This window comes from Exophiala spinifera (genome assembly GCF_000836115.1).
Source record: "Exophiala spinifera strain CBS 89968 unplaced genomic scaffold supercont1.5, whole genome shotgun sequence".
NCBI lineage: Eukaryota > Fungi > Ascomycota > Eurotiomycetes > Chaetothyriales > Herpotrichiellaceae > Exophiala > Exophiala spinifera.
In genome coordinates, this window is record NW_015622517.1 from 3,135,742 (window position 1) to 3,152,332 (window position 16,591).

The 16,591-nt window shown below is 52.1% G+C and overlaps 9 protein-coding genes across 9 annotated transcripts; 4 read left to right on the plus strand and 5 right to left on the minus strand.

Moving 5' to 3' along the window:
• Positions 1-79: 79 nt before the first annotated feature.
• On the plus strand, positions 80-1,297 carry PV08_07697 (uncharacterized protein; the record flags this gene model as incomplete). Its single annotated transcript, XM_016382026.1, has 1 exon — positions 80-1,297. One exon carries the CDS (start codon positions 80-82, stop codon positions 1,295-1,297), a length of 1,218 nt encoding a protein of 405 aa, XP_016235128.1.
• Positions 1,298-1,351: 54 nt separating this feature from the next.
• Positions 1,352-2,259, minus strand: PV08_07698 (uncharacterized protein; the record flags this gene model as incomplete). Its single annotated transcript, XM_016382027.1, has 3 exons — positions 1,352-1,616; positions 1,685-2,117; positions 2,199-2,259. The coding sequence occupies 3 exons, from the start codon at positions 2,257-2,259 to the stop codon at positions 1,352-1,354; spliced, it is 759 nt and encodes a 252-aa protein (XP_016235129.1).
• Positions 2,260-3,058: 799 nt separating this feature from the next.
• On the plus strand, positions 3,059-4,276 carry PV08_07699 (uncharacterized protein; the record flags this gene model as incomplete). The annotated part of the gene is made up of 1 exon (XM_016382028.1): positions 3,059-4,276. One exon carries the CDS (start codon positions 3,059-3,061, stop codon positions 4,274-4,276), a length of 1,218 nt encoding a protein of 405 aa, XP_016235130.1.
• A 124-nt stretch (positions 4,277-4,400) lies between these two features.
• PV08_07700 (uncharacterized protein) lies at positions 4,401-4,994 on the minus strand (the record flags this gene model as incomplete). Its single annotated transcript, XM_016382029.1, has 1 exon — positions 4,401-4,994. The coding sequence occupies one exon, from the start codon at positions 4,992-4,994 to the stop codon at positions 4,401-4,403; it is 594 nt and encodes a 197-aa protein (XP_016235131.1).
• Positions 4,995-5,409: 415 nt separating this feature from the next.
• Positions 5,410-7,392, minus strand: PV08_07701 (uncharacterized protein; the record flags this gene model as incomplete). The annotated part of the gene is made up of 1 exon (XM_016382030.1): positions 5,410-7,392. The coding sequence occupies one exon, from the start codon at positions 7,390-7,392 to the stop codon at positions 5,410-5,412; it is 1,983 nt and encodes a 660-aa protein (XP_016235132.1).
• Positions 7,393-8,007: 615 nt separating this feature from the next.
• On the plus strand, positions 8,008-9,081 carry PV08_07702 (uncharacterized protein; the record flags this gene model as incomplete). Its single annotated transcript, XM_016382031.1, has 1 exon — positions 8,008-9,081. One exon carries the CDS (start codon positions 8,008-8,010, stop codon positions 9,079-9,081), a length of 1,074 nt encoding a protein of 357 aa, XP_016235133.1.
• Positions 9,082-9,578: 497 nt separating this feature from the next.
• PV08_07703 (uncharacterized protein) lies at positions 9,579-12,604 on the minus strand (the record flags this gene model as incomplete). The annotated part of the gene is made up of 7 exons (XM_016382032.1): positions 9,579-10,677; positions 10,730-10,854; positions 10,902-10,952; positions 11,004-11,120; positions 11,182-12,280; positions 12,338-12,392; positions 12,451-12,604. The coding sequence occupies 7 exons, from the start codon at positions 12,602-12,604 to the stop codon at positions 9,579-9,581; spliced, it is 2,700 nt and encodes an 899-aa protein (XP_016235134.1).
• A 514-nt stretch (positions 12,605-13,118) lies between these two features.
• PV08_07704 (uncharacterized protein) lies at positions 13,119-14,225 on the minus strand (the record flags this gene model as incomplete). Its single annotated transcript, XM_016382033.1, has 3 exons — positions 13,119-13,300; positions 13,364-13,817; positions 13,878-14,225. 3 exons carry the CDS (start codon positions 14,223-14,225, stop codon positions 13,119-13,121), a joined length of 984 nt encoding a protein of 327 aa, XP_016235135.1.
• A 695-nt stretch (positions 14,226-14,920) lies between these two features.
• Positions 14,921-16,465, plus strand: PV08_07705 (uncharacterized protein; the record flags this gene model as incomplete). Its single annotated transcript, XM_016382034.1, has 2 exons — positions 14,921-16,154; positions 16,242-16,465. The coding sequence occupies 2 exons, from the start codon at positions 14,921-14,923 to the stop codon at positions 16,463-16,465; spliced, it is 1,458 nt and encodes a 485-aa protein (XP_016235136.1).
• Between the last annotated feature and the right edge of the window lie 126 nt (positions 16,466-16,591).

A 16,591-nucleotide genomic window follows, 5' to 3' on the forward strand; every position in this document is an offset into this window, starting at 1 on the left:
AGATGCGTTTCCCGAACTTTGGACTTCCGTTTGATCGTCGTTTACAATCAAACATCCCCTTGCCAATTCATAACCAAACATGCCTGGTCTGGCTTTTGGATTGAATGCTGGCAAGTCGCAGCCTGGTATATCCAAACCACAGAAGCGTAAAGCGTTCTTTGACGAGGAGGACGATGCCTCGGAGCAGAAACCTCCACCTCAATACGGTGCGAAGAAAACGTCGAAACCATTGCGGCCGTTGAGCGCCTTTGACGATGATGACGATGACGACAGCAGCTCGCCCGCCAAAGAGGAGCCCAAACAATACGGACTACAGCCCGCCAAAGGCAAATCTGCTGCCTCGACGGAGAAGTACACCAACTTGTCCGCGCTGCGAAGTGCCAAACTCCACGATGAAGAAGCCTCAAAGATCGATGCGTCCGTATATGATTACGATGGTGCCTACGAGACATTCCACGCGAAGAAAGAAAAGAAATCATCCGCCGGTGAACAAGAGTCTGGGCCGAAATACATGACATCCCTTCTCCAGAGCGCCGAGGTCCGCAAGCGGGATCAACTACGAGCCAAGGAAAAGGCACTACTGCGAGAACGGGAGGCCGAAGGGGACGAATTCGCGGACAAGGAGAAATTCGTGACTGGGGCGTACAAGAAACAACAAGAAGAGACGAGACGGTTAGAGGAAGAGGAGAAGAAGCGCGAAGAGGCCGAGGAAGAACGACGGAGGAAGGGTGGTGGCATGACTGCATTCCACAAACAAATGTTGCAGAAGGATGAAGAGAGAATGCGTACGATCAAGGAAGCAGAAGAAGAGGCTGCAAAGAAGAAGGCGGCTGGGGTGGAAGATGAGGGAGAAACCGAAGAAGAGGTGACCGACAGTAAGCTCGCCGAAGAACTGAACAAGCAAGGCGCAAGGATCGTGGTGAACGACGAAGGCGAAATTGTGGATAAACGGCAACTGCTTTCTGCCGGGTTGAACGCCGCGCCCAAGAAACCTGGTAGAGAAGCTGAAGCGCCAAAGAAGGTCAACGATGGCAGGCCACAGGAGTATTGGCGATCATCCAAGGCTCAAGATGCTCGACAAGGACAACGCGAGAGACAGTCGCGGATGATGGAGCGGCAGATCGAAGAGATGGCGGCCAAACAGAAGGAAGCCGAGACTGAGGAAGAAAAGGCGCAGCAGGAGAAGAACAAGAGCAGGGTCACAGAAGCTGACAAGATGGGCGCGAAAGAACGGTACCTTCAACGTAAGAAGGAAAGAGAAGAAGAAGCCAGGAAGAAGAAGGAAGCCAGTGGATGAACGATCTCAGTTCCCCCCCTGCGATAGCGACCTGTAAGATCTCGTTTGGTGCTGTTACTGGATGAACCATCCTCCATCGACGGCAACGACCTTGTTATGAACATAGCCAGTTTTGACCATCCACAGCACAGTCTCGGCGATCTCTTCAGGCTTTCCCAGTCTACCAATTGGGATCCTCGCAGAAAGGTCATCGTTGCTCGCAGGCAACAGGCCCGTCTCCTCGATCAATGCGGGCGCGACGCCGTTCACGGTAATCCCCTTTTTACCATATGCGCCCGCAAGCCAATGTATGAGTCCATGCATTGCTGACTTGGATGACCTGCATTTTGCGATCCGAGTTAGCTAGGTATCGACCGTCGACCCACCGGAACAAGGGGAGAGCCGTACGCATAATGCGGGCCGACAACGCCGCCCGTGAACCCAGCGACGCTCGAGCAGAAAATCACCCGGCCCCAGTTCTGTCCGACCATGCTCGGGATACACAGTTGCGTGAGGAGGAATGCCGTGCCACAGTTCCCGCGCCAGGTCTGCTCGAACTCTTCGACACTGATTTCCGAGACGTCTTTGACGCCGGACTTGCCCATGGTCATGCCGGCGTTGTTGAACAGGATGGTCGGGTCACCCATTTCTCGCACGACGGCCGCGTGAAGCGCGCGTGCACCGTTGTAGGCACTCAAGTCGGCCTGGAACGACTTGGCTTTGACGCCTAAGGACTGTAGTTGCGACACGAGACTCGCAGCGGTGTCTGCGGCGCTGTTGTAGTGGACTGCAATGGAACAGCCGAGGTGTGCGAGGGAGAGGCACGTAGCTCGTCCGATGCCTACAGGTACAAGGTAAACGGTGAGGGCATCGTTTCAAACGATGGACTCGAGTAAGGGCCGGGGGAGGGTGGAACACGTACCTCCTGTTGCGCCGGTGATCAGAGCGAGGTGCGAGGACAAGTCGGTCGTCAAGGTAGACATTTTTCAATGACGACTGAGTCTGATTACCATCCACAGATGCCTTTTCGCCCAAGTCTTCAAGAAGTGTTTCTTGGAGGTAGAAGGAGAGAGAGATAAAGAGAGACTGTGTAGGCAAGGTGAGTGTGTATGTATGTATGTATGTATGTATGTATGTATGTGTGTGTGTGATGCGTAATGATGGTGTAACTCTTCACGATCTGTTACGATCTGATCAATTTTCTTTTCCTTTTGTACCTTGGTATGGATATTATTATAGTAAGAAGCGATGCATCTACCCAGAAGGACCGAGATGCCATATCCCTGACTCTCTTTACCTTTACCAACATTAGCCAACATCTCCTTCCGCACCGTTGGACACGGTTATAACTTATTCCCGACTAACTTATCCCCGACCACACGACCCGCGTGCAGGGAACTACAGTAGTTTGTTGGTTGCGACAACTCCTTCAACGATAGAGCCCTCAAACTCGCCCAGGTACCTAGGGTAGGCATCTAACTAGATAATCTAGTAGATACCCTTACTTCTCCTGGTCAGTGGTATGTACCTACATGACCTGTATAGTAAAGTAACCCGGGCTTGAACTTCGGCTACGCGCACAAGAAGCTTCCAAAGAATCATCTATCATCGCGTCAGAAGAATTAAACGAACCGTCAGTCTGCGAGGAAGAACAAGAATAAGAAGAAGCTCAATCAGCCTGATGACGGATTCGCAGCCAGCAACCGCCATTCAACAAGACGGCACTCTCTCTTTTACTTTCGTTGTATGAAGATCGTCCTATACCATACAATAACAACGACAATGTCAACAACAAAACCCCAACCACACGTTCCGTCTCCAGAGTGCCCGGCATCCCTCGCGACCGCTGACCTGGACCTACACTATCTCGCCGAGGGGGCGGCGAACATCATCTACGGCGTGTCGGTGCGCTCTCCGTCCACCCTGAGGAATCACTCACACTGCTGCGTGATGCGGCTACGCAAAGATCTCCCGTCTACAAAACCTGTGGTGCAAGTCACGTCGGAATTCGAGAGTCGCATAGCACCACTTTTCGCCAACACCAGCCGCGGCGGCCCTCACGACTCCCTCCTTCTCACCCAGAGCCTGTACAGACTCACACCGGCCATGGTTCGGGATCTGAACGACGAGCTTCACGAGATGGAGACGGAAAACGACCCTCACATCATCCTGTCGTCGTCGTCCTCTTCCCCAGATACGAAAAATCCGCGCACGGGTCTTCCTAGCATTGACCGCCGCCACCCACCGCGACCGCATCACCGACGCCACAAATACCTCCCGTCATACGAGCACGAACAATACGGCGTACTGATGCAAAATCTTCAAGGGCCGAGTATAGACCGCCTCGTCGAGTTCAAGCCGAAATGGCTCGTGCAGAGTCCCAGCGCCCCGTCTGGTGCAAAGAGCTGTCGAACGTGCGCTCTGAATGCCATGAGACGCAGCGGCAGCCAGTCCCATCAAGGTCGCGGCGACTCGGGATTCTGTCCCCTGGATCTCTTGGAGCAAGACCACGTCCTCAACCGTGCGCTGGACAATATATGGCCGGTCGAGTTGAGTCGAGGAGAAGCTGGTGCATTCTCGGGGTTCGTCGCGCAGTTCAAGGCAAAAGTCCAGCCGGCATTATACCATCTTCGCCGCCTGCAAAGGGAACACGGGGCTGTGGGGATCCATGACTTCCTGAACCCCTCGCTGGTCGACGGGGATGAGTTTGGCCTGGCAATGGCGTTGAGAGATTGTAGTTGTTTTGTTGCGCTGAAACGTTGTCAACACCATGACAATGCCACTGTAAATGTCAATGAAGATGGTGTCGGCGGTGACACCGATGGTGGTGGTGGCGGCGATGGTGTCGTCGTAGATGTTATCGACGTCAAGTTCGCAGATCTGGACCTGAAGAGCACAGGAGGTGGAAAACTCGAGAAGTGGGCGGCCATGGAACAATCTCTTCTCGACGGCGGGTGGTATACTCGATCAGATCTCGGCTGTGCGTTGTCGCGCGTGTGAAGCCACGATCATGGTCATAATAACAATGAATTCTGATCCAACGGCTCCATGTAGGGAGATATGCACTTACTGTGCTCTTGTCTGTTTTTTCTCTCTTCTTTTGGCGTGGTGCTTCGTTTTCATTTCATCCTGTATGGTCAATGGCAAACATGTCCGCTGCCAGTTTCCTCACATTGCCGTCTCTCACGTTCTTCATTTCCTCCGTGATCCGCGAGAGTAGATCAGGAGACGCCCCCGTCTTGCGTCTCGAGTACACATCTATCCCCGCCGGCGTGAAGAGCGTCTTCTCAAAGTACGTGACGCACCACCCCTCGTCTTCGTCCCCGTACCCTATCACCTGCCACTTGCTGGACGCGATCATGAGCCAGCCCTTCCCGCGCCAACCGTAGGCCGCCGGCACGTCGCCAGACGGTGTATCGTACCCTTTTACTTTCTTGCGCCTGTCTGAGCTTTTGGGCTGGTACTCGACCAGATCGTCCAAGACGGCGGCGTCGTTCGGGAGAGGCGTGTATGTGATGGTCACGTTGCGGTTGGTTTTCCACATGGGGAGCGTCGAGTGCGTCACGTACCATTTGCCGTGGAGGAATGAGGCGGACGGAGGAGTGAATTTGGGACTACTGGTATCATGATCGTCGTCGTTGTTGTTGTTGTCGCCGACCGTGGCTACGGCTGCGGTGGACGTCGAAGGGGCGCGGAAGTTGAGTCTGGTAGTGGCCATGACACGGGGAGTAGAGGTGAGAAGACGGTAGAATAACTACTACGAGTGTCGGCTGCAGGTCATGGTGTGTGAGAGAGAGAGAGAGGAGAACACAGTCTGGAGCAGTTAGTTATTGTGCAGAACGTTCTGCGATGTTCAACATCAGCGTCAACACGATTCCCCTTACGGACAAGGTGCGAATCCGGGAAAGTGTTACAACTTACAAGTATCAAATGTGCGACGCCCGGTGTGTCATTCACTCGCGCATTGTTACAGGTAGTATATTTTCTCCACAACGGCGACCGCATAGAGTACTCCGTACTCAGAGTAGTTTTCTTCATACGCCTTCTTCAGACGAGTAGAAGGGTTAGAAGAGGAATTCCGTACGCTCATCGCCAGCTCCCCCTGACTAGTCAGTTGAACACCCCCCATCCATCTAGCTAATCCAACAGCCAGCTCTCATATCGTATATACAACGCTCGTTGTTCCACGACTCCGCCCCTGCGACGTCTCCCAAAAGCCTCGCATACGTCAGTACAAGCTTCGCATCGCTACTCGAGGGCAACTGGATTCGTATATCCCGTAATGTGCTTGTCTCCAACGCGTGTCCCAGGTCCCCCTCCAGATTCATTGAAGAGTTGCTAGGCGGCTGCGTGTTGCGCTTCTCTTCTTTTGTGTGGATGATTTTCTCAGCAAGGATACCCGACAGATATGACTCCCATATACCTTCCCTGTGAGGCCTGAGGTATAACAGGTTCGCTGCCTCTCGTCTCGTGGTAGAGTCTCGCGCAAGAATGGCTGTGTAGAACAGTGCCGGCATCCAGCCGATATCAGCTATCGAAGAAGCAGCCGTTTCGTTGATACCAAGCGAGTTAGTGTCATATAGCACGGGGACCGGATCGCGAACTTCGCGATAAATCCAGGAACATTGTGAAATTATGGAAAGACATGGATCTCTGGGCAGACCGATTCCCGAAGAGTACTCCGTCCTTGAACCAGAATGCGAACTTGGTACATGGCTCGCCAGGAGTGTAGGTACTGTTGAGAACGCGGCGGAAGAGGCATCTCTTGAAGAAGTATCCGGAGGCCGAGTCGAAGATTCCGTGGCGCTGCTGTCCACTACCTGTTCATATACAGTAGGGGCAAAATCCTGTACAAGCACACAGGCCAGAGTGTGGAGGAGAAGCAGGAGCTTCCAGGAGTAAAAGTCCATCAACGAAAGCATCGATCGGAATCTCATCATGCTTGTCTCGTAAGCCCCCTGCCACAGGCGCAGATACTGATGAATATCCATCATCTGATTCGGTTGAACGGTGATGGAGCTTGACAAGCGGTCGCAGAAGAGGTTGCACCCAGTCTGGTCAGCAATACTGAAGGTTTGAAGAAAGATCCACTCGAGACATCTTCTGGCATCAGCGGCCGATTGGAATTCCCAGCAACGTACGTCTAATTTGTCGATGAGCAAAGGGAGCAGACTAGGGTGGTAGATATCTTGGCCCAAGAGCCTCGCTTGAATAAGCAAAGTCACAAACGTATTGATAATAGAATCATCGTTGGCATCGCCGTTGCTTTGTCCGTCGTGGAGCATGAACTCCTCAAGCAAGATTAGGCCATGACGGAGATGTGTCAGACCGGTCTGGTAATTATCCTGCATATACTCCAACACGATAAATACTGCGCACGCAATGAGTGCCACCCTTAGTGAAGCTTGACTTCTGTTCGCAATCCTGTCGCGGAGAGTGCCAGTCGCAAGTGTCAGCTGTTGAAGAGTAAACAGGCTGCCAATCTCCTTCGCGTTCCTCACGCTGCAAGGGACTAAGTCCAGCAAAGCTCTCTTGTGAATCGATGCCAGACTCAAGATCGCATGCAGTATCGCTGGCTCTGATTGGCTTGCCTGGGGAAGAAGTCTGTCCCAGAAGCTTTCTCTGAACGCACCCGGCAGTTTCGGGGCTGTCCTGCAGATGTACCACTCCATGTACCCGTGCTGGTCGGTCGGCACGACATGGATGGGAACGAGCCGTAAGTTTGCGGGGCTGTTGACTGATGTGCCTTTTATAGACACAAGAGACACATGATCATCTACCTCAGTGTGCTCCCCTGTAACACGAGGATCGTTGCCTCTGAGCCCTGGTTGCAACTTTCGTAGTCCTTGGACATACTGTTCCGAGCGCCAGAGAGTCCCACCTGAGTCCAGTTGCTCTGTCGCGCGGGCCGGGACAGCAGGCCTATTACCGCCACCCCAGATCCCATAGCCATCACAGACCCTTCCAGTCTGGAGACATCGGCGACACGCTGGGTATGTTTCATCGCATTTGACCTTGCGAATCTTACAGGTCCCACAACCAGTCTTGACTTTCCGTGCTATGGGAGCAGTTGTTGGCCGGCTAGAAGACAATCTTGATATGGTCCGCTCGGTCATGGTTCAATGAGTAGTCGAGGGCAGAAATGTCCGGAAGCGGCGCTTGATGTTGCGTGACGGAGAAGCCCCAGCGAAGTGGTGATCATGTACATCTGTCGTGAGGCTTTGCTCGGAAACGTCGAGATATGGTTTGGTGAATACATAGGCAGCAGTCATCGGCGACTGAGTTTGAGAAAGCCTGTGGATACTCGGGGAGTTTGGATTGAACACTTTTGCTTACCATAGTGTACGATGTTGGAGACTCCATTGGTGTGCTCGGATTTGTGCTTCGCTGATTCGCTGTGGCCCACGTCTGATAGACTCCTCCAACCGGCCTAGTAATTTCTTCCGCAGAACTTCTACCCTACCAATCCACTGTGCCTGCAGCACTCAGGGTCCCAGGTCTTTGTGTATGCTCTGCATTATCTCCGGGAGCAGGCCATGGCAGTTGCCACAAACGGGCCGCGCAAGAGAGACAATGTGACTAGCTTGACAACAGCAGATACATCAGGCCGAGCTATAAATCCCCCATCATGGCCGTGTTTCGAGGAGCCCCTGAACACGAACATCAACCCTTTCATCACTACCAGCAGACTCCCTTCTACTAACACTTGGTCCTGACTCATTTTTGTGATCATGACTGCCACCACTCACACCGAGTTCGACAAGGACACCGAAGCCCTGTCCGTAGCGACAGCGTTCCCAGAAGCAATCAAAGGTCGAACCATCCTCATCACCGGTGTCAACAAGCTGGGTATCGGGTATACCACCGCCGAGGCTCTCGCCTCAAAAGCCCCAAAGTGTCTCATCCTCGCCGGCCGTTCGCCTTCCAAGGTCCAAGAGTGTATTGACATCTTGGGTGCTCAATACCCAAACACAGACTACCGCCTCTTGGAAGTCGACCTTAGCTCCCAAGCATCTGTCAGGACAGCAGGGTCAATCGTGATGGGCTGGTCCGGTGTCCCCACGATCGACCTCGTCATCAACAACGCCGGAGTCATGAACCTGCCGCAGCGCACGCTCAGCGCTGACGGGATCGAAATGCACTTTGCCACCAACCATCTTGGCCATTTCCTGCTGAGCAACCTCGTCATGCCCAAGGTGATCGCTGCCGCAGAAAAGGCATCTTCTTCCGCACCAGGCTTCGTCCGCATCATCAACGTCAGCAGCGTCGGCACCAGGGTCTCGCCGCTGCGTGTCAGCGACGTCAACTTCACCAAGCCAGTCAAGGAGCTTCCCGAGTCCGAGAAGCCCAATTTTGCCCTCTTAAAGGCCGCATACCTCCCGGCCGAAGAAGACATGGTGTACATTCCTTTCGCGGCCTACGGACAAAGCAAGACCAGCAATGTGTTGTTCTCTGTCGGTCTCAACGACAGGTTATACGACAAGCATGGTATCCTCAGTCTCGCTCTGCATCCGGGAGAGATGCTGAGTGAGCTGAGCCGACACACGGACAAGGAATGGTTGGAAAAGATCTCAGAATTCAGAGCGGCCCAAGGTATTGACTTCAAATCTCTCGAGGCAGGAGCTAGCACTACTCTCGTCGCGGCGTTAGACCCCAAGCTTAGTCGACCCGGCGCTGATGGAAAGGGCTACTTTCTCAGTGATTGTCGGATCGGCAATGTCGAGCCATATGCTGTGGATGAGGGCATTGCTCGTAAATTATGGGAGCTTAGTGAGGATTTCGTTGGGGAAAGTTTTACGTGGTGAGGTGGTTGGCTGGATTAACGAGTGACTTTGGTCGCTTACGACGGATGAGGTCTGGGTTGTGTATTCGTTATATACATGGACAGAAGCACCATCGAGCTCTGCTCTAATTAATGGGTAGCCTAGCCATTGGTACAAGGTTATGCTTTCATAGAAATCTCCCAAGGTCACTGCACTCTAGGTATACAAACTCAACACCGTCATCACCCGACACCGATCCGAGAGTACTCCGTAGGCGAACTGACATCGCTGAGGTACCTTCTCTATGCGGACGATTCCTCCTCCTACTGATTTCAACCTTGCTTTCGATATCTTCTCCAGGAGTGAAGCCTTTGCAGGCGCATGGGCAGCAAAGAGTCGTATTCGTTGCTTGTATCCATGCAGACACTGGTGCAAGGTGAGGCTAGCGTTCACCTGAGAATCCAATAGCAGTGTCTGGATCTGCAAGGTTGCAAGGCTCTTTCTTGTCGTGTTTCTGTGCCGGAGAAAGATCCTACCGCCTAAACGAGAGAGGCTTTGTGACTATAGAAAGCGACAACCTTATTTGCACTTTCCTCAACACCATCCTCCATCAGAACATCTCCCATGATATGAAGAATTCGACAAATTTTGGACGTCTGCCATATGCCGGCGTCTTCAAGCAAATTGGCAAAGTGGACCAGGATTCGTCTGGCTGAAGCATAGCCTCCAGCTATTGGGATTCCAGAGAAGGTGAGGCAGCCACCATTGGTAATAAATGCCGTTGCATGTGGCATGCCGATACCGCCAGCAGAATGAAATTCCCCTCCCATGCCAACATCGCCCACGTCTCTCCAGTCCAGATCAGCGAGAAGCTCGTAATAGTTTTGCTGCGAAGAATCATCACAATTGGTCTTTGTGACTAGAACATATAAGCCGAGAACAAGAGCTGCTTGGAACATTCCTGTTTCCGAGTGCAGCATCATACTGTCGGAGACTTTCCTCTTCGAACATGTCCAGAAGATCTGAGCAGCATGAACACAGGCTCGCCTCGCTGCTTGCGTCTTAGCCCAAGAGGCAATACATTCCAGAGCTGCCTTGCCAGGCTTCGCGCCTTGCCTTCCAGCGCCCAATTCAAACATCCACGCGTTTCCCAAAAGCAGCATGCACAAAATGTTCCACATGATGAGACAGTGGGGATTGGAGTTCTGTAACATGTCTCCGTGCCACTGCATCATGTCCACCAGGAAAGGGGTAATAGAACTGGCAAATCGGTCGCTGGAGAAAACTTCGTACGGAATGAGGCCAGATCCTTCACCTGTCAAATCATTGCGTGACAGGAGTCTGTGATGGGCCTCGGACAGACGTATCCAAACGGTGGCGAGAATACCGTGTAGCCCGAGAGAGTTGAGATAATAGGTCCCTTCTGACAATGATATCCGGTCGCCATGACATTCTAAGATGGACGAGGATGTACTACAGCCGGCGTGTATATATTTTGTCCATTCGTCTTCGCACGAAGCAAAGAATAGCTTCTCATCACAAGGCAAGTATAGGTTTAGAAAGTTGGTCGGGATCATGGGAACTAAGTCGAGTGTGCTCGAGTAAAACGCATCGGCCATTACAACAGCTATGATCAGTCTTGGAAAGGTCAGGGAGATAGATCGTTAGTAAAGGAGATTCCGAAACTGACCGCTTGGTTGACTCTAGCCTTCCCCAGATCTTCCAACCACGGTGTTCCAGCAGGACAGCGTCTGGAACATCTTTCTCCACCATTTGGACGCTGTCGTCGCCGAAAAAGCCGTTTCTGATCATTGTCTAAAGCCTGTTAGGAGCCATTATACAAGAAGCACAGTATGACAAACCGTAACAGTTTCAACGTAGAGTCCTTGGCAAGCTTCCGGGTCATCCTTACCCTAGTAGAGTATTAGTCCAGCTGCTATAATGTACTTCAGAATAGACCGTACAATCACAATACCCAAAATTATGGAGAGATATGAGCCTGCGACGATAGACAGTAGTGATGGTGCCGGGGTCTGCACTGTGGCTGTTTTGAGCTCCTGGCGACAACGAGCAATAAGAGTCTGGGACCCTATAGTCAGTCCCGGGACTATGACCCTTGTACCTTCTGGGATAGAGGCTCACCATGCCATGTTCACCGATGAATTGCTTGGCTGAAGGGCTCTTTATCATCATGAAACCCAACATGCATAACGCCACAAGAAGTACATCTGGCGTCTTCCGTGCATCAAACGTGGCGACATGGATGAATGGTACGAATTTGTGGAACTCTTCAAAGAACAGATCCAAGCTAAAATCAAGGGTGCTGACCGAAGGAAATCTTGTCCTTGTCCCATGCATTGATAACACGTGCTGTTGGGCCTGCGAGCCTTCATTAACATTGGTGGTCGGCGGGTCCTTTCCCTCGACCACGCCTAACATTTTCATCACGCGTTGTCTGCAATTTGAATCGAATTTCCATTTTGAGGAGGATGAAGGGTCAGTCAAAGGCTCAGGAGGTGATCGGGAGAAAACATTGTCTTCAGGATGTGCAACAACTTCATTCCAAGTTTGATAACTGCGAGTATCGGCTTTCTTCGTAGGCCAACAGTAGCGCACGCGATCAAATCGTTCGTCGGGGATATCCTCACGCGGACTACGGGAACGGCGACTGGCAGGCTGAAGTGTCTGTGCTGGAAAAGAGAACCATGGACTGAGAAAGGTCACATTAAAAGCCGAGAGGTCAGTAGTATCCCACAGCCGAGTGTCCGAATAAGTAGCCTCTTGCATGTCATCCTCTAGACCCTTCATCACGTCGATGTCCAACGATTGGAATTTCTCGGGTCCAAAATCGAATGTACTGAAATCCAGGTCTAGGGCTGGTGCTTGTTGTCTAGGCTGAGCCAATGCCGTCGGGTCTAGCCCACCCGCGGCGCGTTGCCATGACGCCATAGAAGGATCAAGGCACGCCTTCATGGTTTCGGGACAAGCAAGTATTGAGTCGGTATAAGCCTGTGTTGGTATGGAACCAGCAAGTGGTGATTCAATAATACCAGCACTATTAGTTGCCTGAAGAGCACCTCCCAATAGCGGACCAGCTCTCGCAGGCGGATTGATATCGATTTGACTAGCGCCGTTCGCGCGAGTAGAAACATCCCTAGGCTTCTGCGTCACTGCTCGGGCAAGACCGGCGGGGTCAGACCGAGGCTTCAGGTGCTTTTGAATATGTCGATTAAGAACGTCTCTGTATACGGTCGTAAGTCGAGTTTCAGGACCCAATGCGGGGTCTAGCAAGGCTGACCTTCGAGAAAACCGCTTTTCACAAGTTGCGCATTCAAAGGGGCGTTCACCCGTATCTGCAGCGATTCTGATTAGTGGCTTGACTTTTGGTCATTATCTTCGCATATCACTGACGGCTCCTTTCATGTCGTTGAAGATGCTCCATCTTGGAGAACTCATGGCCACAGAACGAGCATTTTGTCGAGCGAAATTTACGAGGCCGACCTCGGCTGCGCGTAGGCGGCTGTTGTGGCTGTTCCCCATTTAGCAGATCTGTCGCGCCATTCATGCTGCGGCGGAAAAGAAATTGCGTAGAGCAGAAGAAGTGCTGAGGACGGATGGATTTCGTGTCGTGATGGACTGGTTCCTATGCCACTGGCGGTCGATTCATTCCGCTCCCAGCGGCCATTTTAAGCTTATCAGGCTAATCGCTTCAGGTAAGCATGGTGAGCCCTAGCTCCTCACGTGAACTCCGGACTATCGTTGCCGCGTTCCGGGCGGATGTGATGCCGCAGTTGCCGCTTACTACCGTCCTCGTCCTCCCTTGATCACACCAACAACCATATCATGAGCACTGGATTTTATTGGTTTATTGGATGCCCAAATGTCTTCAGCCAAGAGAAACCGTTACCAGTCAATCGGTCATAGTATACATTTATGCCTGCCACTCAAGCTCACATTGCCCCTTTTATAAACATGCTATGGCTCGGGTAACTATTCCAGATCGCTACCCTGCCGAACGAAATGCTTTTCTATATAGTGTACAAGGTCAAACTCTTTATCATATTTGACGAATGAAGAACCTAGAACGGCGGCAGCCAGAAAGGGTAGCCACCATTCTTGATTCTGAACACACTCATCAGGAAGCTGTACATGCCGAAAACAACTGTCGCCCAAATGATGATTGCGAGTTGCTGGGTGCGGGCATCCTTGATCCGTGGAACTCTCAGAGCGAGATTGATAGCGGCGAATGCGAGGATAGCGTCTGTTTTGTTTTGTGGTTAGCTCGAGCATAGAGGTGAGCAAAGATTCTCCAGGTTAGACTTACACATGGCAGCAACAATCTGTGTCTCCATCCCGAACTGATTTTGGAACCCACCCGCGAAATAACTGATGCCGCCGCGTCCGTTTCCAGCGACATAAGGTACGCGTCGAATGTGGTTGAACATGTGGCCACTTGTGAAGAGCAAGATCAAGATCAGACTGATACCAGCCCACAGGTTGCGGTTCTGTACGATGGGCATGACATACGGGTATGCCACGGTCAGGAAAGTAAAGGCTCCGAGAAGGAGAGTCACTGTGACAGCTATCCTGGTGTAGTTGATCGGTCTATTGATTTTAGGATATTGTCCAGGCGGGAGATGTCGTAGCAGCCAGCTGTGGACGCCTTCTGCGGTCTGAGGGCCTAGAAAGTCGAGTCGTAGAGGTTGGGCGTCTGGTTTGGCGTTCGGGCCAACGGTAGGCGGGAAGAAGAGAAGGACGGGAGCAGTCTGAAGTTGAAGCTAGAGCGGATACTTTAGTACTCATGGTTACTCTTGACAAAGCCGACCTTGGCTACTTACCTTCATGAAAACGTTTCTGCCATTGTCGAAGTCGACGGTACTCAGGAGCAGTCGATGGTCTCCGTGTTTGTCCCCCTTCTGCCAGCTGCGGCCCAGAATGTTCCATTCCGGGTCAAACTCTTTGCACAGTCCACATGCGTATCTCGCGTCACGGGCCGTGAGAAGGACGGCGAGGTGATAGTCTCGAGGTGCAGTTGTTAGGTCATTGTAGCCCTTCTCGTCGATTTCGAATGGGGCCGAGCTGGCTTGCTTGGAAAAGTAGGTGTCGAACTTGGTTGGAGAGGCCTTTTTGGCAGAGACTGTGGCTATGGACAGCGCGGTGAGCGCCAGGTATTTGAACAAGTGCATTGTACTGTACGGGTGCACGGGTTTGAGGCTCTTGAGACGTGTGAGAGTCTACAGTATCTCAACATCAGGTACGAGTACGAGTTACACGCACTGCGATGATGAGGACACGGAGCAACTTCGACTTCGACTCCAACTCTTGGCGTGCAGCTCGTTATCCCCGCAATGTCCGCGCAGTGGCTCATAATAGTCTGTTGTGCGATTCACTCCTCTCCGTGCATGACCACGCTTATTGAGGAGCCACTGACAAGCAAGAAGAGGCTTCCGCGCTCGTATCTTTCACCTAGATCCTCTATATTCATATGATACGTCCGACTGGGAATTCTGATGTAAGTCCTGCATCTCACCCCTCCCTTCGTGACACTCATTTGCGGACATCATCTTGCCCTCCATCACGCAATCTTGGGTATTCTTGCACCACTCCTTTTGAACCAGGGTATTCTTATGTCTTTGCTCATGATCGCTCTGCCGGCTTATGGCCTAAGTTATCCACCTGCCTGTTTGAGTTGTAGTCAACCTATTGTTACAGGGTATTTGGAAATCATAAAGGATGCATCAACGAACACGCTCTCCAGTCTTGACGCACCATCTCTTCAGCAGTCTCCCGAGCGGAGTCTACAGCACACCAGGGTGCTCTTACATAGTTGCAGTGACTCGCCATAACACAGCTATATTATACTTGAGTCTAAGAATTCGACATGTCATTCTCAGAGAAGGAATCACCCCGGGGTGGTGCGGCTCCGCCGAAAGACGAGAACCAGCATGCTGGACAAGGCGAGGAAGATTTATCAACCAAGATCAGCGAAAGGGCCCTCGTTCGGAAACTCGACATCAGGCTGTTGCCTGCATTAACACTACTATACCTGCTGTCCTTTCTCGATCGCAGCAATGTCGGCAACGCTCGAATCGAAGGCCTGGCAACAGACCTGCACATGACGGGCAACCAGTACCTAACAGGCCTCACACTTTACTTCGTGGGCTACGTACTCTTTGAAGTGCCAGCAAACACCGTCCTCAAACTCTGGAAACCTCGACTCTGGTTTCCAACGCTGACGTTTGTCTGGGGTGTCGTCTCGACACTGAACGGGGTAACTCAATCGCGCCCTGGGTTTCTTGCGGCACGCTTCTTTCTCGGAGTGGCAGAAGCTGGCCTTTTCCCTGGTATCGTCTTCTACTTCTCAATGTGGTACAAACGCAATGAGAGACAATTCCGAGTGGCCTTGTTCTTCAGCGCAGCATCTCTGGCGGGCGCCTTCGGAGGTATTCTGGCCTGGGGCATTGCTCATATGAAGGGTGTCGGGGGCTACAACGGTTGGAGATGGATTTTCATCCTGGAAGGCATACTGACCGTGGTGATATCTGCATTGTCATACTTCTTCATCCATAACTATCCGGACACAGCCAAATTCCTCACGGAAGCAGAACGGGACGTGGTCCAGCGACGCCTCAAGGACGACAGCGATGCGACGGCCGAGGAGAAGTTCAACTGGAACAACGCCCGCAAAGCCTTTACCGATGCCAAATGCTACCTCTACGCGTTTGGCTTCCACACAATGTCGCTTCCGCTGTATACTCTGTCCCTGTTCTTGCCCAGCATCATCAAGTCGCTGGGGTACACCTCCGCGCAAGCGCAGCTCATGACCATCCCACCTTACGCAATAGCGTTCTTCTTCACCATCGGCTCAGCCATGCTGTCGGAGCGACTACAACGCCGCGCGCCCATCATTCTCGTTTCTACATCCCTGGCCATTCTAGGATATATCCTGCTCCTCTCCGACCATCGGCCAGGAGTTTCGTACCTGGGGACCATCTTCGCAGCAGCAGGCATCTATCCCTCTGTGGCACTTCATCTAGCGTGGCCCGCAAACAACGTCAGTGGACAGACAAAGAGAGCCATCACAAATGCTCTACAAATATCCATTGGAAATCTAGGTAAGGGTCCCACCGCGGTCGCCGGTCAAAGCATGAACTTCCGCACAATCATTAAAGCTATCGCGGACACTGACAATAATCATCTAGGTGCGGTACTTGGCACTCAGCTCTATCGAACAGAGACGGCGCCCAGATACTACTTGGGCCATTCGTTCGCGTTGGGTTATTTAGTTGCCAATCTCGCCGTGACCGCTGCTTTGTGGTGGGTTCTCGATCGTGAGAACAAGAAACGGGATACCAATATCCAGCCCATTAACAACGACGGACCTTGGCTTGGAGATGAAGACCCTCGGTGGAGATTCCATCTATAGACTATGAGGATCCTTTTTGTTTTGTCAGGGAAAGAATATGGGTAATCTGTAAAGACACAGAGAGGACAATGAGGCAGTACTGTAGCGCAGTTAGCGATTGCTTTCTTTTCCATTTCCTTTTCTTCG